The sequence below is a fragment of the Macaca mulatta genome, chromosome 15, assembly GCF_049350105.2.
Source record: "Macaca mulatta isolate MMU2019108-1 chromosome 15, T2T-MMU8v2.0, whole genome shotgun sequence".
Lineage (NCBI taxonomy): Eukaryota > Metazoa > Chordata > Mammalia > Primates > Cercopithecidae > Macaca > Macaca mulatta.
In genome coordinates this window covers 92,894,678-92,920,301 of record NC_133420.1, presented here as the reverse complement: position 1 = coordinate 92,920,301, position 25,624 = coordinate 92,894,678, and the positions used below count along the sequence as shown (strand labels likewise).

The 25,624-nt window shown below is 39.5% G+C and overlaps 1 protein-coding gene across 3 annotated transcripts in view; it reads left to right on the top strand.

Annotated features, from left to right (window-relative positions):
• Positions 1–25,624, top strand: part of UHRF2 (ubiquitin like with PHD and ring finger domains 2) — a 99,395-nt gene that overhangs the window by 18,967 nt on the left and 54,804 nt on the right. For all 3 annotated transcript variants that reach the window (XR_013404848.1, XM_015117705.3, XM_015117704.3), the window contains one exon: positions 1,164–1,423. Coding sequence is in view for 2 of the 3 variants with exons in the window: in XM_015117705.3 (XP_014973191.1) it covers positions 1,164–1,423 (260 nt within the window). In the remaining variant the exon portion in view is untranslated. The remainder of the gene's footprint in view (positions 1–1,163; positions 1,424–25,624) is intronic.

The window sequence follows — 25,624 nt, the reverse complement described above, 5'->3', positions numbered from 1 at the left end:
TTTTTCTTTTTTAAGGGCTTAAAAAGAAAGTTGAAGGAATTTCTCTTGGTTATTGTCCTGAAAGGGCTCTGGCCCTTTTTTTTTTTTCCTTGTTTTTCTTTTTGAGACAGAGTCTCACTATGTTTCCCAGGCTGGAGTGCACTGGCACGATCTCCACTCACTGCAGCCTCCACCTCCCGGGTTCAAGTGATTCTCCTACCTCAGCCTTCTGAATAGCTGGGATTATAAGCATGCTCCACCATGCCTGGCTAATTTTTGTATTTTTTAGTAGATACTGGGTTTCACCATGTTGGCCAGGCTGGTGTTGAACTCCTGACCTCAAGTGATCCGCCCCTGCCTCGGCCTCCCAAAGTGCTGGGATTACAGTGTGAGCCACCATGCCTGGCCTGATCTTTTAAACAGTGTTTAAAAGGAGAGGATTTTTTTTTAACCTTCCATTTTATAACTCTTAATTCTCTGATACACCTGTCTTTTAATACTCTTTCCTTTTGTCAGATTGCATGGGTTAGTTCTGGATCAGCCACTTGACTTGACTACATCCATTTTGTGTCTTACAGCCCTGTTCATTTTTATATTTTATCTTTGTTCTTTGAGGTGGTAGATAAATGTATTTGCCTAGTAAGTTACTAACTAGTGATGGAACTTCACCATTTCGTATAGATGTGTTCATTAGACTCTTTTTTTTTTTTGGTTGTGCATAATTCTCTCATTTTCAACTTTTGTTTTTCATGCTTTACTGTTTTCTGGTTGGACTGATTATGTAAGTTATCTTTAGGATTATGAAGAAATTAATGGAACAGTTTAGTCATAATAGTTTAAAGTCCTGGCTTTTCATTAGTGTCATTCTTACTTGATGACTTGCAAGAATGACTCTTAGGCACATAAGAATTATATTTTCAAAAGTCTAGTGTATACGTCAAGGAGTAAAGAAAACATCTATTTCATTGAAGGAAATCAGGAAGAAAGTTAGTTTTCATCTTAGTCAATAGATTGAAGATAGCACAATTCAGAAAGAATAGTTTTGATCTAATCTTATCACTTTAAACATGAGTAGCTGCAAATATTGTTTACCATGATAACCCACAAATAACTTGAGTTATATTAACGTTTATGAAGCAGTAGACAAAATTAAGCTTCATTAACTGATTTTAAACTTTTTTTAGGTAAATGAATTGGTGGATGCCAGAGATGTCGGCCTTGGTGCTTGGTTTGAAGCACACATACATAGTGTTACTAGAGCTTCTGATGGACAGTCACGTGGCAAAACTCCACTGAAGAATGGCAGTTCTTGTAAAAGGACTAATGGAAATATAAAGCATAAATCCAAAGAGAACACAAATAAATTGGACAATGTACCCTCTACGTCTAATTCAGACTCTGTTGCTGCTGATGAAGACGTTATTTACCATATCCAGTATGATGAGTAAGTGCTCAAGCTATTGAGGACTTTATTCATATTTTCATTTGTAGAAACAAAGCCTTCTCTTTCAAGATTCTTTTAAATAGTCTTTCTGAAGAAATCCTTTAGAGATTATGTTCAATTTGTTACTTTTTGGTTTTGGTCGTTGTACTCTAATAAATAAGGGCCCTTTAGCTCTCTATTGTCTCTGATTCTTAAGTGGTTTATTTTTCAGTATCATAATATTGGCTTAATTTAGGGTGTATGGGTTTCTGTTTGTCTTTTTCTCTATTAGGTGGGCTTTTTTTGAGACGGAGTCTCTTTCTCTGTTGCCCAAGCTGGAGTGCTGAATGGCACGATCTCGCCTCCTACAACCTCAGCCTCCTGGGTTCAAGTGACTCTCCTGCCTCAGCCTCCCGAGTAGCTGGGATTACAGGTGCCTATCACCACGCCTGGTTAATTTTTCTATTTTTAGTAGAGGCGGGGTTTCGCTGTGTTGGCCAGACTGGTCTCAAATTCCTGACCTCAAGTGATCTGCCCCCCTTGACCTCCCAAAGTGTTGGGATTACAGGGATGAGCCACTGTGTCTGGCCTCTATTACGTATTTTGATATGTATTTTAACAGTATTTTGGAAACTATTTTATAACATGTAGTGTAATAGCATTAGAGTGACATCTGTATGTATATGTTGTGGGGAGTGGGGACAGGGTCTCACTTTGTTGCACATGCTGGAGTACAGCGATGTGATCATGACTCACTGCAGTCTCCACCTCCTGGGCTCAAGCGATCTTCCCACCTTAGCCTCCCAAGTAGCTGAGAATACAGGCATGTGTATTACCATGCTTGGCTAATTTTTTTTTTATTTTGGTTTTAAGACAAGTGTCTCACTCTGTCACTCAGGCTGGAGTACAGTGGTGCAATCTCTGCTTACTGCAACCTCTGCCTCCCCAGGTTCAAGCTAGTCTCTTGCCTCCTGAATAGCTAGCATTACAGGCGTGCACCACCACGCCTGGCTAATTTTTGTGTTTTTAGTAGACATGGGGTTTCACCATGTTGGCCAGGTTGGTCTCGAACTCCTGATCTCAGGTGATCTTCCCACCTCAGTCTTCCAGAGTGCTGGGATTACAGGCGTAAGCCACCACACCTGGCCGGCTAATTTTTTTGTAGAAATGTGGTCTCACTATAGTGCCCAGGCTGGTGTTGAACTCCTGGGCTCAAGTGATCTCCCGCCTCAGCCTTCCAAAGTGCTGAGATTAAAGGCGTGAGCCACTGTGCCCAGTGCAAAATATTTTTTAAACAGCTTTTTATTGAGATAGTTCATGTACAGTTAACCTGTTTAAAGAGTATAATTCATTGCTTTTGACATATTACCACAAACTAATTTTAGAGCATCCCCCCAAAAAGAAATCTCATATTGATTATCAGTCACTCCCCAATCCTACTTCCCCAAGAAAATTGGATGGATTGATTGATTTAGAGATGGAATCTTGCTCTGTTAGCCCAGGCTGGAGTGCAGTGGTGCGATCTTGGTTCACTGCAACCTCCGCCTTTTGGGTTGAAGTGATTCTTCTACCTCAGCCTCCTGAGTAGCTGGGGACTACAGATGCCTGCTACCATGCCTGGCTAATTCCTGTTTTTTTGGTTTTTTTGAGATGGAGTCTCGCTCTGTCGCCCAGGCTGGAGTGCAGTGGCGCAATCTCGGCTCACTGCAAGCTCCACTTCCTGGGTTAATGCCATTCTCCTGCCTCCGCCTCCCGAGTAGCTAGGACTCCAGGCACTCGCCACCACGCCTGGGTAATTTTTTTTTGTATTTTTAGTAGAGACGGGGTTTCACCGTGTTAGCCAGGATGGTCTCAATCTCCTGACCTTGTGATCTGCCCACCTCAGCCTCTCAAAGTGCTGGGATTACAGGGGTGAGCCACTGCACCCAGCTAATTCTTGTATTTTTTAGTAGAGACTGAGTTTGACTATGTTGGCCAGGCTGGTCTCGAACTCTTAACCTCAAGTGATCCACCCACCTTGGCCTCCCAAAATGCTGGGATTACAGGCCTGAGCCACCACGACTGGCCCAAAATCGGCTTTAAACTGTTAGGTTGGAAGTGGTATTAAGAACTTATCTTGAGGGTTTAGATTCTGATAGTAAACTATTGTCTTTACCCATTTAAAAATTATAGTATGAAAGTTACTGTTGGGACAGATTTAGTATGTATTAAACACACTAAATGACCTTAAGTCACTAATCAAGTAATACATTAATATGTATGGAAGATATTATGCTACCAGATTCTTATCAAGTAAAAGTTCAAAATCCTAGAATGGTGGTTATTTTTCATATCACAAAACAGTATAAAAAGACTTCAGTATTCAGATTTCCAGGATATCTGGAAACGAATCAAAAGTAGATCCCTTTAATCTTTACTTTTCTGGTACTTATTGTGGTTGTGGCTAAGCTGCCAACACTGCTTATTTGACATGGTAGATGGTAATAGTACCAACAGTTATCTGAGTATTTAGATCCGGGATTGGCCAGAACTGAACAGAGGCTGGCGTAGAAAAGGGTTGAAGTTGGTGTGTAATAGTACGTGGTCTCTGGGTTTATAAATGCTGCGTCAAAAGAGGTAAATAAGTAGAATGTTTTAAGTTCTTGAGTTTTGTTGTGGAAATGGGAGAAATAATTAGGAAAAGTACTACCTTGAATCTGATTTTGGCCAATAAGAGTTATTGTTTGGCAAATAATATTATGCAGAATGGCACAACAGAGACATAGAATAAGGAATTTTAAATAGTGAACAAAAGCTTATTAAATTTTGCAGTTTTAGGGGCTCGTAAAGTTGCTTTTGAAGTAAGACTATCCAATGAATAGGCCCTACACTTCAGTTTGGTGTATGTTAGAGCACAAAACACAGTACTTTAGCATTTGGCTGCTTTTTTTGTCCGTTAGAATGAATGTTAAGTAAAGGGAAATCTAAATCCAACATGTGTGAAGAGACTAAAATTACCTGCCCTAATAATTTTACATGATGGAATTAAATGTTTCAATGCTGGCAACTTGAAAATATGATAGCTGAACTTTCTTTGAAAAATGAAAAATAACAGAAGCTTAGTAACAGGTAAATGTCACCTCTTTAAAAAGAGGAAAGGACTATATAAGATATGAGATGTATAAAATAAATAAGCTCCTGGATAAGAGAATCGTTATGAGCCGATATGGATGTGATACAAAGCTTGTTGAAGTTTCATTCTTCGTGATAATGAGAAAAATGAATTATAAAATATAATGAAGTACATGTTGATTTCAGTAAGTCATCAAACAAGTTCTTCCTTGAATGGAGGATGCATTGAAGAAAGCTGGTGAAGTGTATAGCCTAACAGTAGTAATAAACAGATTTTTTATTTTATTATTTTTTAGGCAGAGTGTCGCTTTGTTGCCCAGGCTGGAGTGCAGTGGCACGATCTCGGCTCACTGCAACCTCTGCCTCGCGGGTTCATGTGATTCTCCTGCTTCAGCCTCACGAGTACCTGGGATTACAGGTGCCCGCCACCACACCTGGCTAATTTTTGTATCTTTAGTAGATACAGGGTTTCACCTTGTTGGTCAGGCTGGTCTTGAACTCCGGACCTCAGGTGATCCACCTGCCTCAGCCTCCCAAAGTGCTGGGTTTACAAGCATGAGCCACTGCACCTGGCCAGATTTTTTATTGAGTAGTAAGCTCCAAGTGAGTTGATAGAATGTGGTTGTCATATAGTTATGCTGTAAACCTGTTTTACTTACTTTAGTTTATTTATTTATTTTTGAGACAGAGGCTTGCACTGTGATCCAGGCTGGAGTGCAGTGGTACGATCTCAGCTCACTGCAACCTCTACTTCCTGGTTTCAAGCAATTCTCATGCCTCAGCCTCCCAAGAAGCTAGGATTATAGGCATGCATCACCACACCTGGTTAATGTTTGTATTTTTAGTTGAGACTGTGTTTCACCATGTTGGCCAAGGTGGTCTTGAACTCCTGAACTCAAGTGATCCATCCACCTTGGCCTCCCAAAGTGCTGGGATTACAGGTGTGAGCCACCACACCCAGCTAGTTTCATTAGAAGTAAGATACCTAGTACAAACCAGATGATGCTGCTGTTGTACTGGACTGGCTATTCCCTACTAGGAGTATTGTCCTCCAACTCCCATGCCTTAAAAACAATACCATCAGGACCTGGTGCATATTCAGAGTAGGACTCAAAATGTAAAACTACAGTGAAGAGTAGCCAAGAAAACTAAATACTTAGCTTAAAAGACCTGGATTATGGTATTTCTCTCAAAGAACTACTTTTTCATTTTTCTACTAGAGTGATAAGCATTATTTGGCAAACCTGTACACATTTGTATCTCCAAACCTCTGAGTGTGGCAGTGTAGTTTGAACAAGCCATCATTTAGCAAAAGCAGGGAAATGTATTGTACATGAGATAAAAGAAACCTGCCTCCAGAATTCTTTTGGGCTATACAATGTTTGTCAGTTAAAATGGAGCTGTTTAAAAGCTATTTTTATAGTAATCTACATATCTAATAGATTACTAGACCAGATTATCAGTCTTTGAAATGAAGCTTCATTAAAACAATTATAAATCATTAAGTGGTTAATATAAAAAAGGGAGAAAAATCAAATTTTCTCATATTTCATTTTAGTAAGTGTGTACTGTTCAGTTTTATAGCTTCCTCAATGTTGCATATTCCCATCAATTATCCTCTCTTTAGTTAAGATATTAAAGGTTAAGATTAACATTTTTAAAGGCCCTAAACATCCGAATTCACAAAACTGACAGCAGTCTTGCAAGTAGAGACCCTGAAGCTATTGATGAAGAGTCAGGATGTTGACTGAAGGAAGTAGTGATCTTGAAGGACAGTCATTCCATTAGTGTTTTAAATAATATCTGTGGCATAGCTTATGATATTTTAGAGAATGTTGTCTTATGTGCCAGACTCTGAGCATAACTTCTTACACAGATGCTACGTAATCTTTAGCATGACTATAATGTAGCTACATTAACTCTTGTATGGGGAAACCAAGGATTAATTACATTATTAGCCAAGGGTCACATCTATTAAATTGTCTGATTCCAGAGCCCAAGAGTTAACCAATATGCAATATTGTGATTCAGCACAGACATGGTACATATAATTGGTAGTAGCCTAGTTGTGTGTTGCCTTCAGAGGTCAACATTTTATATAAATATTTAATTGCAAGTATGACCTGAAGACTTGCTGTAGACTTTGCCTGGGATTTAAAGCAAAACACACACACGCAACTTCTATTGAGTTAAACCATAGGTATGTCAACAACTTGGGCTATCCTGTCAAATTTTATCTGTACTCATCATTTGACTGCTTTATCAGCAGACAAATGCTAAAATCTTGATCCTGCTTTTGTGTATAAGAAGCATCTGCTTTCAGTGGATTTTGTTTAGATTCATTTTAATTACTTAGACTAGTGGTACTCAACCGTGGCTACACATTGTGTAGGAAGTTTTCAAAATAATCAGTGCGTGAGACCTCTCCCCACAGAATTTGCAGATAGTCCTTCTGAGGGAGCCCCCTTCCCTCTCCCTGGCATTGATGTCTTCAAAAGTTCTAATGATTCTAATCATTCCCTGTGATTCTATTTCATTCTCTGTGATTCCCTGTGATAATAATCCCCTATGATTGTAATGTCTAGCCATGGTTGAGAACCACTGCCTTAGTCCATTTATTCTCAAAATATGGTCGTTGGCCAAGAGCATCAGCATCACATGTTAGAAATGCAAATTCTTGGCCTGTGTGGTGGCTCATACCTGTAACCCAAGCACTTTGGGAGGCCAAGGCAGGTGGATCACTTGAGCCCAGGAGTTCGAGACTAGCCTAGGCAACATGGCAAAACCCAGTCTCTACAAAACAAACTCAGCCAGCTATGGTGGTGTGCAGCTGTAGTCCCAGCTACTCAGGAAGCTGAAGTGGGAGGATGGCTTGAACCCAGGAGGTGGAGGTTGCGGTGAGTGAAGATTGTGCCATTGCACTCCAGCTTGGGTGACATGGTAAGAACCTGTCTCTACCAAAAAAAAAAAAAAGAAGTGCAAATTCTTGGGCTCACTCCAAACATATGATGAATCAGTCCTGGGGGTGGCTGAGCAATATGAGTTCTAGTAAGTCTTTTGAGTGACTCTGATGCACACTTCAGTTTGCGAACAAATCATTGATTGATTCCTTTTGACCCAGCCTTATCCATTACTATCAGGCAGCTGCTGCCAAATAGCAGTGTGGGGGAAAGTAGTTGATATATGACAGTTTAAATATATTTTAGAGACCAAAGATGATATGCAATACCTGAAGAATCTGAGCATTCATTCTTATTTTAGTATGTCTAGGTGGTTTGTAGCTTTTTTTTTTTTTTTTCATTTTGTTTCCTTATAGACAAAATTATTGGAACTAAGTCTTTTCTAAAATTATATTTCGTTCAAGCTAAGTCATCTGTAGGTGACTTTAAATGAGGGACCATTTCTCCACTGTGCAGTCTTTACCCATATTAATTTTTCATAGAAATTAATGTCTGTAATGTATTTATGGGGAAATTTGTCTGTTAAATTCTTGAGTCGGGGAAATACTATGTAATAGTTGACTTTTCTGAGATCTAAAGTTTTTCTTGCTCTGTTGCCCAGGCTAGAGTGCAATGGCACAATCTTGGCTCGCTGCAACCTCTGCCTCCTGGGTTCAAGCAATTCTCGTGCCTCAGCCTCTCGAGTAGCTGAGATTACAGGTGCCTGGCACCACATCTGGCTAATTTTGGTATTTTTAATAGAGACAAGGTTTCACCATGTTGTCCAGGCTGGTCTCAAACTGCTGACCTCAAGTGATCCACCCACCTCAGCCTCCCAAAGTGCTGGTATTACAGGTGTGAGCCACCACCTCCAGTCAGTCCTTCTAAGACAAGCTTCCTGAATGGGAGATGGGATTGAACGAGATGTCAGATTCTTCCCTGATTGTAAAATGCTTTTCCTTGAAATGTTACCAGTGGATGAAGCAGCTCAGTCTCTGTTCATTACAGAATAATCATAATCAACCCATAAGTTTTCAATCAGTTCAAAAGTTTTCTAAACATTGGCATAATTTTTTTTTTCTTTTTTCTTTTTTTTTTTTTTGGAGACAGGGTCTTGCTCCATCACCCAGGTTGAAATGTGGTGGCACAAACATGGCTCACTGCAGCCTTGACTTCCTGGGCTGAAGTGAATCTCCTGCCTCAGCCTCTCAGGTAGCTGGGACCACAGATGCACACCACTGTGACCAGTTCATTTTTGATTTTTTTTTTTTTTTGGTAGAGATGGGGTCTCACTTTGTTGCCCAGGCTGGTGTCGAACTGTAGGCTCAAGCAATCCTTTCACCTTGGCCTCCCAAAGTGCTGGAAGTACAGGCCTGAGCCACTGTGCCTGGCATGGCATGAAGTTCATAATGATATGGTCTAGGCTTTAATTTTTAGGCCATAGTTACCACACTACCACCTGTTCTCTTCATCCTCTTAAAACCAAGGATTTAGCATGTACTGTTAGTCAGTCTTACAGGTCAGTTAAAAAGGTAAGTGTAAGGAAGCTGTGCTTGTTAGTGACTTGTTTTTCCTTTATTGCTTTATTTAACTTAGTGGTCTAATTTAGAGATCTTGGGTTATAACTTCTAGCTGATTTCTGTAAGAATCAAAGTAAGCTAGAAAACACCTAGTAGTTTGAACAAGGAAGTGTGTATGTAAAGAAGGAAAATTCTTATGAAAGTTAGTATGTCTGTATCTCATCTTAAGAATGAACAGTTACCTTCGGCTAGGCAAGTTGCAGTCTTTAACTATGGGCAAATGATTGCCAAGAGTCTTTTCATAGTGAAGCCCAAATTAAAGTAGCTTAATCTAGTAATTCTCTTATTAAAATAACACGGTGTGCCAAGCAGTATACAAATACTTCACCTGGATTATCTCATGTAATCCTCATAGAAACTCAATGAAGTAGATATTTTCTTATGTGAAAAGTGGGAATAACTGAGGTTTAAAGAAGTAATTTGCTCAGTATTAGAGAGCTAGTGAGTAGTAGGCAGATTCCAGAAAGCACATGCGTGCAACTCCTCTGCCATACTACCTCTCATTTTAAGAGAAGCATGCTTTTAAAAAACTATTGTAGAGTACCATTTATCTATAGCATATCAGTTTGTTTACATAACTTAAAAATGTGTGTCTCTCAGAATGCTTTCACAGAACAGATACTATAGACCAGAGAGATTCTTTACTTGTCCATAAACACCTGTATGTACTTCTTTGTGGGGGAGAACACATACTCTTTAGTATTAAAAGGGTTGCTTAAACCAAATAGGTTCAACTGCTACTTTTAATGCAGTGTCAAGGCTTTACCATGGGATTGAAATCAAATGAAATGTTACAGCATCAGTTAGAATTTTGTGGGTAACTTAGGCTAGGCTATAATTAAAAACTCATCTGGCAAACGTCTTAAAATATGTTGTCATTGCTCCCAGCATTCTTTAAGATTTCTAGAGCTATTCTCAGTCTATGGTACATGATTTTGAGTAGCCTTAATTATGGCTACTGCAAATAGAAGTCAGTGAGCCAATTCTGAATAAAATCAAGTGGTATTTTTAGATGAAAGTAGTTTTTCCAAAAAGTAACAAAACTGATGTTCTTGAGTATATTGATGTAGTGATATCTTTTCCTAAAAGAGTTCCAAAAATGTTTTTAACAGTGTCAAATGTAGTTATTTCTAGGTTTTGATGGGAGAGAGAGTAGGTTTTTCTTGAATTAAGTGTCATGTCGATCTTGAGTACAGGGACCTAGAATGAGTTGTTGAATTTTAGAACCCTGGTAAAGTAACCTATCTGCTCTATTGCTTCTTGGTTGTTATTGGTGTCTTTACTAAAGACTTAAGAGTATTTCCTCTGTCTATGACTTGTAGGGTCCTGAGTGGATAGTAATCAAAAGGAGGGAGGAAGAAGTTAGATATGTATGTGATCTTCTCATTGCTCATGTGTTACAGGATCACTTAGTACTTAGAAAAAGGACTTTACAGATACCAGTTGATTTCACCTCTTCAAACTTGTATATTGTCCCTTTACATTTATGTTTCTCAAAGATGGTCTAAAACACTGCATTTTCACCCATGTAAGGTGTTTAAGAAACAGATTCCTAAGGGGACCCTCTCTCCCTGCCTCATTGTGTGGGCCTAGGAATCTGCTGCTTGCTTTTTTTTTTTTTTTTAAGACAGAGTCTTGCTCTTGTCGTCTAGGCTGGAGCGTTGTAGTGGCATAATCTCAGCTCACTGCAACCTCCCCCTCCAGGGTTCAAGTGATTCTCCTGCCTTAGCCTCCCGAGTAGCTGGGTTTGTAGGCGTGTACCACCATGCCTGGCTAATTTTTGTATTTTTAGTAGAGATAGCATTTCACCATGTTGGCCAGACTGGTCTCAAACTCCTAACCTCAGGTGATTCACCTGCCTCGGCCTCCCAAAGTGCTGGGATTACAGGCGTGAGCCACCACGTCCAGCCTAGGAATCTGCTTTTCAAAGAGGTACCACCCTGGCCATTAAGTATACAGAGCAGTGGCTCTGTCACAGGCTATATAGTTTAGGCACCGGATTTAGAATTTGGGTTGAGGCCGGGCACAATGGCTCACGCCTGAAATCCTAGCACTTTGGGAGACTGAGGTGGGAGGATCACTTGAGCCCAGGAGTTTGAGGCCAGCTTGGGCAACATAGCAAAACCCCATCTTCTATTTTAAAAAAAAAAAAAAAAAAAAAAAAATTGGTTTGAATTCCAGGTCTTCAGTTTATTGTTAAGTTTTTTATTTTCTCTTAAATTTTTCAGCTTTTAATTTCCTCATCTGTAAATAACTATTTGACCTGTGTTATTTATGTATTGATTGATTGATTGATGGAGCCTTGCACTGTCTCCCAGGCTGGAGTGCGGTGGTATCATCTTGACCCACTGCATCCTCCACCTCCCAGGTTCAATTGACTCTTCTGCTTCAGTCTCCTGAGTAACTGGGATTACAGGGGCGTTCCACCACATTTGGCTAATTTTGTATTTTTAGTAGAGACGGGGTTTCACCATGTTGACCAGGCTGGTCTCAAACTCCTGACCTCAAGTGATCCACCTACCTTGGCCTCCCAAAATCCTGGAATTACAGAGGTGAGCCACCACACCTAGCCTCTTTATTTTGAGACAGGGTCTTACTCTGTCACACAGGTTGGAGTGCAGTGGCACAACCACAGCTCACCGCAGCCTTGACCTCCTGGGTTCAAGTGATCCTCCTACCTCAGCCTCCTAAGTAGCTGGGATCACAGGTGCATGCCTCCATACCTGGCTAATTTAACAACTTTTTCTTTCTGTAGGGACAGGGTCTTCCTGTGTTGCCTACACTGGTCTCGAACTCCTGGGCTCAAGCAATCCTTCCCCCTTGGCCTTCCAAAGTGTTGGGCTGACAGGCATTAGCCACTGGTCCTAGCTCTTTCTTCTAATAATATTGAAAATAATCTGGTGATAATGGAATAAAGCTTTTTGCTTTTCATTTACTAATTAATAAAGACGGGTTTATTTTGGTAAATAACTGCCCCCTGCCCTTTTTTTCCCTTTTTCTGATATAGAGTCTCATTCCCATCACCCACGCAGGAATGCAGTGGCATGATCTTGGCTCACTGCAGCCTTGACTACCCTGGTTCATGTGATCCTCCTGCCTTAGCCTCCTGAGTAACTGGGACTACAGGCACATGTCACCTCGCCTGGATAATATTTTTTTTTTTTTGAGACAGAGTCTTGCTCTGTCACCCAGGCTGGAGTACAGTGGCTCAGTCTTGCCTCACTGCAACCTCCACCTCCCATGTTTAAGCGATCCTCATACCTCAGCCTCCCAGGTAGCTGGGATTACAGGCATGTGCCACCACGCTTGGCTAATTACAGGCATGAGCCACCTTGCCTGGCCTAATTTTTTTTTAATTTTTAGTAGAAACAGGGTTTTGCCATGTTGCCCAGGCTGGTTTCAAACTCCTAAGCTGAAGCGATTCGTCTGCCACTGCCCCAGTCTACATATTCTTAAATAATACTTAGAGCTGGGTGCGGTGGCTTATTCCTGTAATCCCAGCACTTTGGGAGGCTGAGGCTAGTGGATCACTTGAGGACAGGCGTTTGAGACCAGCCTGGCCAACTTGGTGAAACCCCGTCTCTACTGAAAATACAAAAATTTGCTTGGCATGGTGGTGCACACCTGTAGTCCCAGCTACTCGAGAGGCTGAGGCAGGAGAACCACTTGAACCTGAGAAGCGGAGATTGCACTGAGCCGAGATCGCGCCACTGCACTGCAGCCTGGGCGACAGAGTGAAACTCTGTCTCAATAAATAAACAAATAAACAAACAAAGAAATAATACTTAGAAGTTTTATTTTGGGCATACTTTTTTTTTGAGTCTTGCTCTGTCACCCAGGCTGGAGTGCAGTGATGCAGTCTCGGCTCACTGCACGCTCCACCTCCCAGGTTCACACCATTCTGCCTCAGCCTCCCGAGTAGCTGGGACCACAGGTGCCCACTACCACACCCACCCAGCTTTTTTTTTTTTTTTTTTTTTTTTTTTTTTTTTTTTGCATTTTTGGTAGAGACGGGGTTTCACTGTGTTAGCCAGAATGGTCTCGATCTCCTGACCTCATGATCTGCCTGCCTTGGCCTCCCAAAGTGCTGGGATTACAGGCATGAGCCACCGTGCCTAGCCAGCATACTTATTTTTTAATCTAATTATGTTGTTTCTACTGTTAACAAAATATATGCTGGGCGGTCATAGTTTATTATATATTTGATTAAGAGCTTTTTATACAAAAGCATATTTTTCTATTTAGTAAGTTGGACATGTTTCCAGACATTTGTAGGCCTGGTCTCTCCCAGATACACTATATTTTGAACATGGTACTTGCTCCTCAATGAAAAATTGCTGTTTTACAGTACGATAGAAGTATGCATACCTAGCTTTGAGAGTACAAAGGTAGAGGAGATATTTTAGTTCCTGAAGGAGAACAGCAGTATACAAGGATAAAGAGGCAGAAAATACAGGGCTACCTGGGAGTAGATTAATATGGCTGGAGTGTAGAAAAGCATATAGTGAGTAAGAAGAAATGAAACTAAAGGCAAATAAAGATTTCCAGTTAAACATGGCAGGTTAAGATGCATGTTTCTTTCCACTCCTTTCTAAACCATTCTAGAAGACAGTAAGATAATAAATCCATAAACCCCCAAGGACAAAAAAAAAAAAAAAAAGGCACAGAAATCAAAACACAGGAAAAAGCAACATTTTGGAAGGCACAACGGTAATGAATTAATATTATGTAGTTTAGCAGGGCAGAGAAAACTGAAACCTATGGACAAGAAGCCAACAAACAAAGCAAGCAAGCAAACTGGTGTTGGAGAACCTTGGGGAAGGCTCAGGCCTTGAATTCACTAGGCACTTTGGAGGAAGGCATGTGGAATAGAACTAAAAACAAGAGGACTGGATAATTTGTATTAAAGAGCATTTTAACCACTTTTAACCCTTCCTAGTGTTAAGAAAGAAGGCATGCTCTCCAGGAAATAGGATTCAATATAGGAGGTAATGGAAGGAGATGCTAGCATGATAGCTATGGACTAGGCATAAAGCCTGTAAAGCAAGGTGTCCAGATTGGAATTTGACAGAGGCACTAGAATAAATGTTTCAAAGTTGCAAAAAGGTGGAGTACCTAAGATGTCTGAACAGTTTTACAACTGTGTAGGAATGTAGATAAATTAATGATAGGTACATAGTAACAACCAAAAAGAGCAACCAAATTCTCAAAGGAAAACACAGCTGTGGAAGGAAGGAAATGTAATTAAAGCATAGTTCATTACTTATCTGTGAATACTATTTAGTTAACATGTAAAAAATATTGATTTTACAGACTACCTAGTTTCTATAATATATTTAAGAAAAAGAAAAAATTGGCCGGGCGCGGTGGCTCAAGCCTGTAATCCCAGCACTTTGGGAGGCCGAGACGGGCGGATCACGAGGTCAGGAGATCGAGACCATCCTGGCTAACACAGTGAAACCCCGTCTCTACTAAAAATACAAAAAATTAGCCGGGTGTGGTGGCGGCGCCTGTAGTCCCGCGTAGCTGGACTGAGGCTGAGGCAGGAGAATGGCGGGAACCCGGGAGGCGGAGCTTGCAGTGAGCTGAGATCCGGCCACTGCACTCCAGCCTGGGCGACAGAGCGAGACTCCGCCTCAAAAAAAAAAAAAAAAAAGAAAAAAAATTTATCAGCCCCTGTTAAGTATATAGAGTCTAGAGCCAGATGATCAGTTTGAATAATGTCTCTGTGCCTTATTACCATCCAAATAAATACCTTCTATGCTTCATCTGTAAAATGGGGGTAGAATAATGCCTAACTGTCCTAAGGGTTGTTATAAGTATATATGAACACTTAATGCAGTGCCTCGTGTTAGTAATTGTAAGAGGAGGATGGAGGCAAGTGAACTGTACTTGGTGGATGTTAAGAGTAACAGTTTAACAACAAAAAATACAAAGCATGCTGTTTGAAAATGTGGCGGTAAATAAGATAAGAATGGAAAGTTTTTGCCTCTTGAGTAACAGGAGTTAAGAATGTGGTAGGTTGTGGCAGTAGACAGACTCCCTGTCTTCATTGTAAGCCTTGAGTGTTACCTTTTAAAGTGTGTACACATAAGGAGAAACTTCAAAAATAGGAAAAGCCTTTTGTGTTTAGCCAGTGTTTGGATTTTCAGTTGCGTAGCATTTGTATTTATTACAGAAATCTTTAAACACTGCAGAACAACAATATGATGAACCCATCACCTTGCTTTAACCATTATCAACTCATAGCCAATCTTAAGACCTTTACTGACCAGCTGCAAGTAGTGCAGTTAGCGGGTTGTCTTCAACTACAGCACTTTCTAACTCTACCACAGTGTTTGAAGCAAAGCTATGCTCTTTCTTGGCCTCCCTCAGCCAGTGACCAAGTGTGGCAGAGCTTCTAGATTTGGCAATTTTTGCCCAATGTTAATTTCACACCTGAGCTTACCATCAGGCTGGCCAAGATGTCAGAGTTGAACCACACTCAGGCTTTTCCTGCCTCTTCCTTCTTTCAAAGTGATAGACCGGCATCATGGTCTAAGGGCTTTTACTACCTAGTTCTCCTTTCTTTCCCTGTCTTTCATAGGTGTTACCTTCATCTTGTCGTCTGTTTGCCAGAGTATCCAATGGACAAAATGGCTTAAAAAGGATTCTTTTTAGAGTTTGCAGGAAAAAAAGTTAACATCAGATCTGAGACTGGTATCCCTGAAATGGTCAGCTTACATGGGTTGGCCCTTGCCTGCTGTTTGGAAACCTTAGATTTCAGGAACATTCCCTTTATTTTCTGATTAAAAATGGTTCTCTGTGTCTAAACTGTTTTTGCAAACAATATGGTTTATGCTGAACACTTGCTTCTGGGAGTCTGGAATTCTGGTATGTGCTAGGCAGTACATATTATCAGCCCCTAATTACCTTGAATACTTTAATCTGCCCTAGTAGACAATATTTGACATGTGTTTTCACAGTTGGTTGTTGGAGGCATTAAGCATGCCCTGTGTGACTCCACTAGGAGATGACTCTTCAGAGAGCTTGTGTCTGGTTTCCTCTAGTCACCTCATGTACCTTTTCCCTTTACTGATACTACTTTTTGTTGTTGTTTGTTTTTTGGCTGTATTAACTCAGCCATGGGTATAGCTTCATGCTGTAATGTGTAGAGGAGTCCTATGAGTTCTACTACATCAATGAACCTGGAAATGGACTTGGAAACGCTGACATACAAAGTGTAACAACAAATGTCACATAAAATTCCCAGTGGTTCTTTAACATCAGATAACAAGTCAGTGTTTGTAATTCCTTAATTATCTGTTTAAAAATGTACTTAGGTTGTTCCAATAAGGATCGAAAACAAACCCCACCCATTGCATTTAGTTGGTAAGTCCCGATCTACAGATTTCTTCCCCCTTTCCCCCCTATTTATTTAAATAAACTGTGTCATTTGTCTTGTACAATTTTCTCAGTCTGGATTTTACTGATCACATTACTGTAGTGATATTTGACACATTCTTCTGTTATGTGTTAGTTTCCTGAGAAGCTAATAATTACATCTAAAGTTTGATTTGATTTAAACTCTATTAGATAAGACTACTTGAGAGACAGTGTTTGTTTACCTATGGCTTGTTATCCCATCAGGAGACACATAATACTTTTCTGTGGTAAGATTCAGGTGTTGTCAGCCTGATACACTCAAAATTTGTTACCAGCTTGTATTGTAATTCCCTAGAATTCTTCAAAGGTTGACCGATGACATTGATACTTTTAAGTATTATTAGGAACTTCCAGTGCCTTTTAACACTTATTTTTAACCTATCCCAGTTGTTACTTTGGTGCTTAGATTGTCTCATCTTTAGCCTGTGGAAGATCCGTCAAGTTTAAAGTGACATAATAGTTTTTGAATGTTTCTTTGTGTTCAGGTATAACAGAATGTTCCAGCCCTGGGTTCAGCCATGTCTAGGAATCCTAGTTATTTTGAATTCGAAATGGTATTTAGAGCACATAGTCTGTGCTGCTCGTTGATACGTGTTTGATCATATTTCTAGATCTTTTCATTGAAGCAGAACTAGGAAATACTTAAATATACCATGGGTGAATATTGATATTTCCAGTTAAATTTAGAGGAGGAAAGGGTTATAACTTAACCTCTGTGATTTTATATTTATTTTCTCTTACCCTGAAAATCACAGTTTCTAATGATATCACTGATTTGCTTTATCCTACTCATGGTAGTTTAAGACTAACAATACTCATATTGCAAACAATAGGACTACTGAAAAATTATTATTTTTTATCCTTAGGAAATATATCATTTGGGCTGTCTAGTGAACTTGGTGTGCTTTCACATAACTTGTAATCGTTTATCTTGGTGTTGTTAGGCTACCAATTGTGTAGTTTCATTCATTTTGCTTTTAGTTTTTAGGGATTTCACACATTTTGTTAATTGTGTTTATAATCATGTGACACATTACATAGTTCTGTAGTTAAATCTCCAAAACAAAGTATACTAAGAGAAGCTGAGCTTCCATCCTGATTTCTTCTATCCTGTTTCTTACCTAGTTTTGTTTTTTGAGACGGAGTCTCGGTCTTTCGCCAGGCTGGAGTGCAGTGGCACGATGTCAGCTCACTGCAATCTCTGCCTCCCTGGGTTCAAGTGATTCTCCTGCCTCAGCCTCCCACCTAGTTTTTTAAGTAACAATATTTGTTAGTTTGGTTTATGCTTCTGTTTTAATAAAAGTGTGTTGTGTATATATGCATTTGTATATATGCCATATACCCATATCTAGTGTATATATGTGTATTTATACATATATACACTAGAAAATAGAACACTACACATACCGTTTTATTCCTTACGTTTTTTTAAGTTCATATATCTTGGAGATCACTTCATAGTATATGTTTCTCATTTCTTTTTTTATAGGAGCACAATATTCTATTATATAACTGTATCATGTTATCTTGAGGATTTCTGTTACAGACGTTTGATTGTTTTCAGAGCTGTTAAAAATAGTGCAGCTATAAATAGCCTTTGTATCTTTTCATCAGGAATTCCTGAGTCAGAAAGTAAATGTATAGACAGTGTTTCTAGTAATTAACAGATTCCCCTCTAATAGGGGAAAGTACCACTTTGTATTTGTCAGTAGTATATGAGAGTACCTGTTTTCCCATAGCCTGCCAACAAACTGTAATCAAACTTCATAAGATATTTTAAGTAGATCTGTGTCTTAGAATCTTCATTTTGGCAGAAGTATGATATGGATTGAAAGATGTGATCCTAAAGATGGGGAGATGTGTTGGGACTAGTCTGAGAAATGTATATCTTAACTAAGGAGATAGAGTTACATTAAACAATCATTAACAGATTATCGTAAGTGGGACTGAGTAACTGGATAAAGGCAATATAAGAGGAATTGGAGATAACTCTTACACTTCTAAGAGCATGAAGGGTTTTTCTCAGAGAATATTGAGCACCAGCAGATTATAGGGTAGGGAGATTCCATTTTGGATGCTTTGCATTTGAGGTGCTTCTGGGACATTTCATTTGGAGGTGTAGTTGGTTATATGAATCTGAAAAGTTCGGGCTAGAGTGGAGCTTTGGAGTTATCACTGTATATGTTAAAATATGTGTAACGGAAGATGCCTAGGAAAATATTAGGTAACATTTGAGCACATAATAGGTTCCCAAGTTTAAGAGTAGTTTTATGTTCCTTTTCTGTTTTTGTTTTTTTTTGTTGTTGTTGTTGTTTTCTCCTAGCAGTTGACTTACTATCTCCTTGGCTAGAATTTAAAAACATACGCTTCATTTTCATGACTTACCTTCTACAGACTTAACTATGTATATGTATGAGTACATACAGAATGTATATATAATCCACTATGTAATTCTCTCCTGGATTTGTACAAATTTAGTTTTGGTGCAGGTATAGCTTAAATTCTCTTGCTGTGGTGTATGGAATGATTTATTTTGCCCTGTCTCCATATAAACGTAACTTTATATACAATTTTAAAACTTTGTTGAGGTTCTCTACTTGGTTCAAAATCTTTCCATTCTGGGTATTTAATTTTGACAAAGTTAGGTTAATGGAGGTGGGTTTCTTTTTGCCACTGATACATGCTTTTTACCTACAGAATGATGATAATGTGTTGTTCAAATAATTTTCACATTACAGCTGAGAAAGGAATCTCATCTGAAATAGAACAGGCTTCTGTCTTACATGGCCTTAAGAATATTGAGGCAGGAAATGAATTTACAACTGTGGAATTAGAAAAGCACTAAAAGATCTAGTTTAACCTCATATTATAGATTGAGAAAAATTGTTCGTTATTTTTCTGACCAAACCATTGTGAAATAACCTGAGTGTATAAACACCAGATGTTGGGCTACAGGCTTTAAATTTAGGTTTGACCATTAAAAAATGGGATTGGCCAAGGCGGGTGGATCATGAGATCAGGAGAGACCATCCTAGCTAACATGGTGAAATCCCGTCTCTAATAAAAATACAAAAAACCAACCAGGCGTGGTGGCAGGCGCCTGTAGTCCCAGCTATTCGGGAGGCCGAGGCAGGAGAATCACTTGAACCCGGGTGGCAGAGGTTGCACTGAGCCGAGATCATGCCATTGCACTCCAACCTGGGCGACAGAGTAAGACTCTGTCTCAAAAAAAAAAAAAAAAAAAAAAAGTGGGGATTGAAATGGAAAAGAGTAGAACTATAGACGTAATTTTGTACTTGTCAGGTTCCTTCTTTAACATTATTTCTACGTAATAAAAAAAAAAATACATTTATTTACCCCATTAAGTACTGTTCTAAGTGCTTTAAAAGATTTCTCATTTTAGTTCTCAAAAGCACCATATGAGATACAGTTACCATTAGGTACATTTTGCAGATTGGGAATATAGTCCAAAAGGTTTGGTAACTTTCCTAAGTATACACAGTGACCAGAAGCTAAGTTGAGGGGTTGGTGGGAAGTTGAGGGAGAAGCTCAGTTGGGAATCTAAACCTAGGCTGGCTGAAAATAGAACATCTTTTGAGTGAAGACACAGGATGATACAATGATCCAAAACCTTGTCACATGAGTTGAAGGAAATTCATTAAAAATGGTTTGAATTGGGAAAGATGATGATTGAGGCTGGCAGGGACATTTAGGCTAAGTGTTATATCTGTTGTGGCAAGAGTGTGTTGATTTCTTCATGGACTTAAGGCATAGAATGAGTTCCAAAAGCTTATCTTTGATTCAGTATCAAGTACTTTCTCTTTCCTGTGTCAAAACTATGTGATCACAGAGTGGCTTTTCTTAGAGTTCTGCCCCCCAACCCCCATCACCTGCTGTAAGATCCCACACAGGATCAATATATATTTAATCTAAATGAGTTAGGTATACTATGAGATTCCTGAGCTTCCGTAGTCCTTGTTTGATTTGGAGGAGCCAGGACTAGCTGTTTCTAACTTCAGGCCTACTTTCATTTTGAGCAGGCCACTCTTAGTTGGGTAACGGTTCAAGATTTCTTCCCTTAGTTCCTACCTTTTTAATGCTGCCTCACTATGATATGATATTTAATATCATAAATATTCTTATATTTCTGTGACTCTTTAAAGTGGGTTTTTAAACTTGAGCATGCATCGGAATCACTGAGAGGATCTGTAAACGTAGATTACTGGACCTCATTTCTAGAGTTTCTGACTCAGGGTCTGAGATGGAGCCCAAGAATTTGGATTTCTAGCACATCCGCAGATGATGTTGATGCTGCTGATCTGGAACCATACTTTGAGAACCACTGCTGTAGTAGTCTGGCCTACCTTCGATAGATTGAGCTTTTTAAGAGCACGAACCAGATGTTACTCATTTCTTTTTTTTTTTCTTTCTTTTTTTATTTATTTATTATCATTATTATACTTTTAAGTTCTAGGGTACATGTGCATAACGTGCAGATTTGTTACATATGTATACTTGTGCCATGTTGGTGTGCTGCACCCATCAACTCGTCAGCACCCATCAACTCGTCATTTACATCAGGTATAACTCCCAATGCAATCCCTCCCCCCTCCCCCCTCCCCATGATAGGCCCCGGTGTGTGATGTTCCCCTTCCTGAGTCCAAGTGATCTCATTGTTCAGTTCCCACCTATGAGTGAGAACATGCGGTGTTTGGTTTTCTGTTCTTGTGATAGTTTGCTAAGAATGATGGTTTCCAGCTGCATCCATGTCCCTACAAAGGACACAAACTCATCCTTTTTGATGGCTGCATAGTATTCCATGGTGTATATGTGCCACATTTTCTTAATCCAGTCTGTCACTGATGGACATTTGGATTGATTCCAAGTCTTTGCTATTGTGAATAGTGCCGCAATAAACATACGTGTGCATATGTCTTTATAGCAGCATGATTTATAATCCTTTGGGTATATACCCAGTAATGGGATGGCTGGGTCATATGGTACATCTAGTTCTAGATCTTTGAGGATTCGCCATACTGTTTTCCATAATGGCTGAACTAGTTTACATTCCCACCAACAGTGTAAAAGTGTTCCTATTTCTCCACATCCTCTCCAGTTACTCATTTCTTTGTCCCCCTACTACCTAGTAATACATAGGAGCAGCAGCTCTTAATTTTATAGAAGCCAGTGTGGACTGTAACTGATTTCTTCAGTTTAATGATATTAGGAAGTTAGGCCTAAAATTGAAGAACCCCGCTGAACATGATTGCTTATGTCTATAATCTGAGCACTTTGGGAGGCCAAGATGGGAGAATCAGTTGAGCCCAAGAGTCTGAGACCAGCCTGGGCAACATGGTGAGACCCTGTCTCCACAAAAAGTTTTAAAACTAGCCGGGCGTAGTGACATGCGCCTGTAGCCCCCAGTTCTTGGGAGGCTGAGGTAAGAGGATTGCTTGAGCCTGAGTGGCCGAGGCTGCAGTGAGCATGATCATGCCACTGCACTCCAGACTGGATGATAGAGTGAGACCCTGTCTCTAAAAATAATAAATAAAAATATATAACATTGAAGAACCTTATAAAGCTTTAGGTTCAGGTCAGGTTAGGTTTGTGATGCTTACTATTAGGAAATAGACATAAAGCCAAGATACTGCTAGAATTTTTACATGGTTTTGCTTTCTGATGAAATTTCTTGGCTTTTTTCTTTTTTAAATGTTACTTAGAGAGCTGGCTACATATAAAAACTAGAATCTGTTTTTTCCTGACTTTTTAAATGATTGCCATTCTAACTGGTGTGAGATGGTATCTCAGTGTAGTTTTGATTTGCATTTCTCTAATGACCAGTGATGATGAGCTTTTTTTCATATGTTTGTTGGCTGCATAAATGTCTTCTTTTGAGAAGTGTCTGTTCATATCCTTTGCCCACTTCTTGATGGGGTTGTTTGTTTTTTTCTTGTAAATTTGTTTAAGTTCTTTGTAGAGTCTGAATATTAGCCCTCTGTCAGATGGATAGATTATAAAAATGTTCTCCTGTTCTGTAGGTTGCCTGTTCACTCTGCTGATAGTTTCTTTTGCTCTGCAGAAGGTCTTCAGTTTAATTAGATCCCATTTGTCAATTTTGGCTTTTGTTGCCATTGCTTTTGGTGTTTTGGACATGGAGTCTTTGCCCATGCCTTTGTCCGGCATGGTATTGCCTAGGTTTTCTTCTAGGGTTTTTATGGTTTTAGGTCTTAGGTTTAAGTCTTTAATCCATCTTGAGTTAATTTTTATATAAGGTGTAAGGAAAGGTCCAGTTTCAGTTTTCTGCATATGGCTAGCCAGTTTTCCCAACATCATTTATTAAATAGGGAATCTTTTTCCCATTTCTGATTTTTGTCAAGTTTGTCAAAGATCAGATGGTTGTAGATGTGTGGCGTTATTTCTGAGGCCTCTATTCAGTTCCATTGGTCTATATCTCTGTTTTGGTACCAGTACCATGCTGTTTTAGTTACTGTAGCCTTGTAGTATAGTTTGAATTCAGGTAGTGTGATGCTGCCAGCTTTGTTCTTTTTGCTTAGGATAATCTTGGCTATAAGGCCTCCTTTTTAGTTCCATATGAAATTTAAAGTAGTGTTTTCTTCTTCTGTGAAGAAAATCAATGGTAGCTTGATGGGGACAGCATTGAATCTGTAAATTACTTTGGGCAGTATGGGCATTTTCACAATACTGATTCTTCCTATCCATGAGCATGGAATGTTGTTCCATTTGTTTGTGTCCTCTTATTTCCTTGAGCAGTGGTTTGTAGTCCTCCTTGGTGAGGTCCTTCACATCCCTTGTAAGTTATATTCCTAGGTATTTTATTCTCTTTGTAGCAATTGTGAATGGGAGTTTACTCATCATTTGGCTCTCTCTTTGTCTGTTGGTGGTGTATAGGAATGCTTGTGATTTTTGCACATTGATTTTGTATCCTGAGACTTTGCTTGACATTGCTAATCATCTTAAGGAGATTTTGGGCTGAGACGATGGAGTTTTCTAAATGTACAATCTAGCCATCTGCAAACAAACAATTTGACTTCCTCTCTTCCTATTTGAATACTTTCTTTCTCTTGCCTGATTGCCCTGGCCAGAACTTCCAATACTATGTCGAATAGGAGTGGTGAGAGAGGGCATCCTTGTCTTATGCTGGTTTTCAAAGGGAATGCTTCCAGTTTTTTTGCCCATTCAGTATAATGTTGGCTATGGGTTTGTCATAAATAGCTCTTATTTTGGGATACATTCCATCAAAACTAGTTTATTGAGAGTTTTTAGCATGAAGGGGTTGAACTTTATAGAAGGCCTTTTCTGCGTCTGTTAAGATAATTGTGTGGTTTTTGTCATTGGTTCTGTTTATGTGTTGGATTACGTTTATTGATTTGCATATGTTGAACCAGCCTTGCATCCCAGGGATGAAGCCAACTTTGATCGTGGTAGATAAGCTTTTTGATGTGCTGCTGAATTGAGTTTGTCAGTATTTTATTGAGGATTTTCACATCAATGTTCATAGGGATATTGGCCTGAGATTTTCTTTTTTTGTTGTGTCTCTGCCAGATTTTTGTATCAGGATGATGCTGGCCTCATAAAATGAGTTAGGAAGGAGTTCCTCTTTTTCTATTGTTTGGAATAGTTTCAGAAGAAATGGTATCCAGCTCCTCTTTGTACCTCTGGTAGAATTTGGCTGTGAATCCGTCTGGTCCTAGGCTTTTTTTGGTTGGTAGGCTATAAATTACTGCCTCAATTTCAGAACTTGTTATTTGTTCTATTCAGGGATTCGACTTCTTACTGATTTAGTCTTGGGAGGGTGTATGTGTCCAGGGATTTATCCATTTCTTCTAGATTTCCTGGTTTATTTGTGTAGAGGTGTTTATAGTATTCTCTGATGGTAGTTTTTATTTCTGTGGGTTTAGTGGTGATACTCCTTTTTATTTATTTATTTATTTTTTGAGTCTATTTGATTCTTCTCTCTTTTCTTCTTTATTAGTCTGGCTAGTGGTCTATTTTGTTGATCTTTTCAAAAACAGCTCCTGGATTCATTGATTATTTTTTTTTTTTTTTTTTTTTTTTGAGATGGAGTCTCGCTTTGTAGCCCAGGCTGGAGTGCAGTGGCTGGATCTCAGCTCACTACAAGGTTCACACTCCCAGGTTCACACCATTCTCCTGACTCAGCCTCCCGAGTAGCTGGGACTACAGGTGCCCGCCACCTCGCCCGGCTAGTTTTTTTTTTATTATTTTTTAGTAGAGATGGGGTTTCACCGTGTTAGCCAGGATGGTCTCGATCTCCTGACCTCGTGATCCACCTGTCTCAGCCTCCCAGAGTGCTGGGATTACAGGCTTGAGCCACTGCGCCCGGCCGCCTGATTTTTTTTTTTGAAGGATTTTTCGTGTCTCTTATCTCCTTCAGTTCTGCTCTGATCTTACTATTTCTTGTCTTCTGCTAGCTTTTGAATTTGATTGCTCTTGCTTCTCTAGTTATTTTAATTGTGATGTTAGATGCTGGAGAGGATATGGAGAAATAGGAATGCTTTAATACTGTTGGTGGGAGTGTAAATCAGTTCAGCCATTGTGGAAGACAATTCCTCAAGGATCTAGAACCAGAAATACCATTTGACCCAGCAGTCCCATTACTGGTTGGTATATACCCAAAGGATTGTAAATGATTCTACTATAAAGACACATGCACATGTATGTTTATTGCAGCACTGTTCACAATAGCAAAGACTTGGAACCAACCCAAATGCCTGTCAGTGATAGATTAAAGAAAATGTGGCACATATACACCATGGAATACTATGCAGCCATAAAAAAGGATGAATGTATGTCCTTTGCAGGGACATAGATGAAACTGGAAACCATCATCCTCAGCAAACTAACACAGGAACAGAAAACCAAACACTGCATGTTCTCACTCATAAGTGGGAGTTGAACAATGAGAACACATGGACCCAGGGAAGGGAACATCACACAGTGGGGCCTGTCGGAGGGTGCGGGGCTAGGGGAAGGATAACATTAGGAGAAATACCTAATGTAGATGACGGGTTGATGGGTGCAGCAAACCACCGTGGCACATGTATACCTATGTAACAAACCTGCACGTTCTGCACAGGTATCCAAGAACTTAAAGTATACATTAAAGAAAAAAAAAGATAAACTGGAAT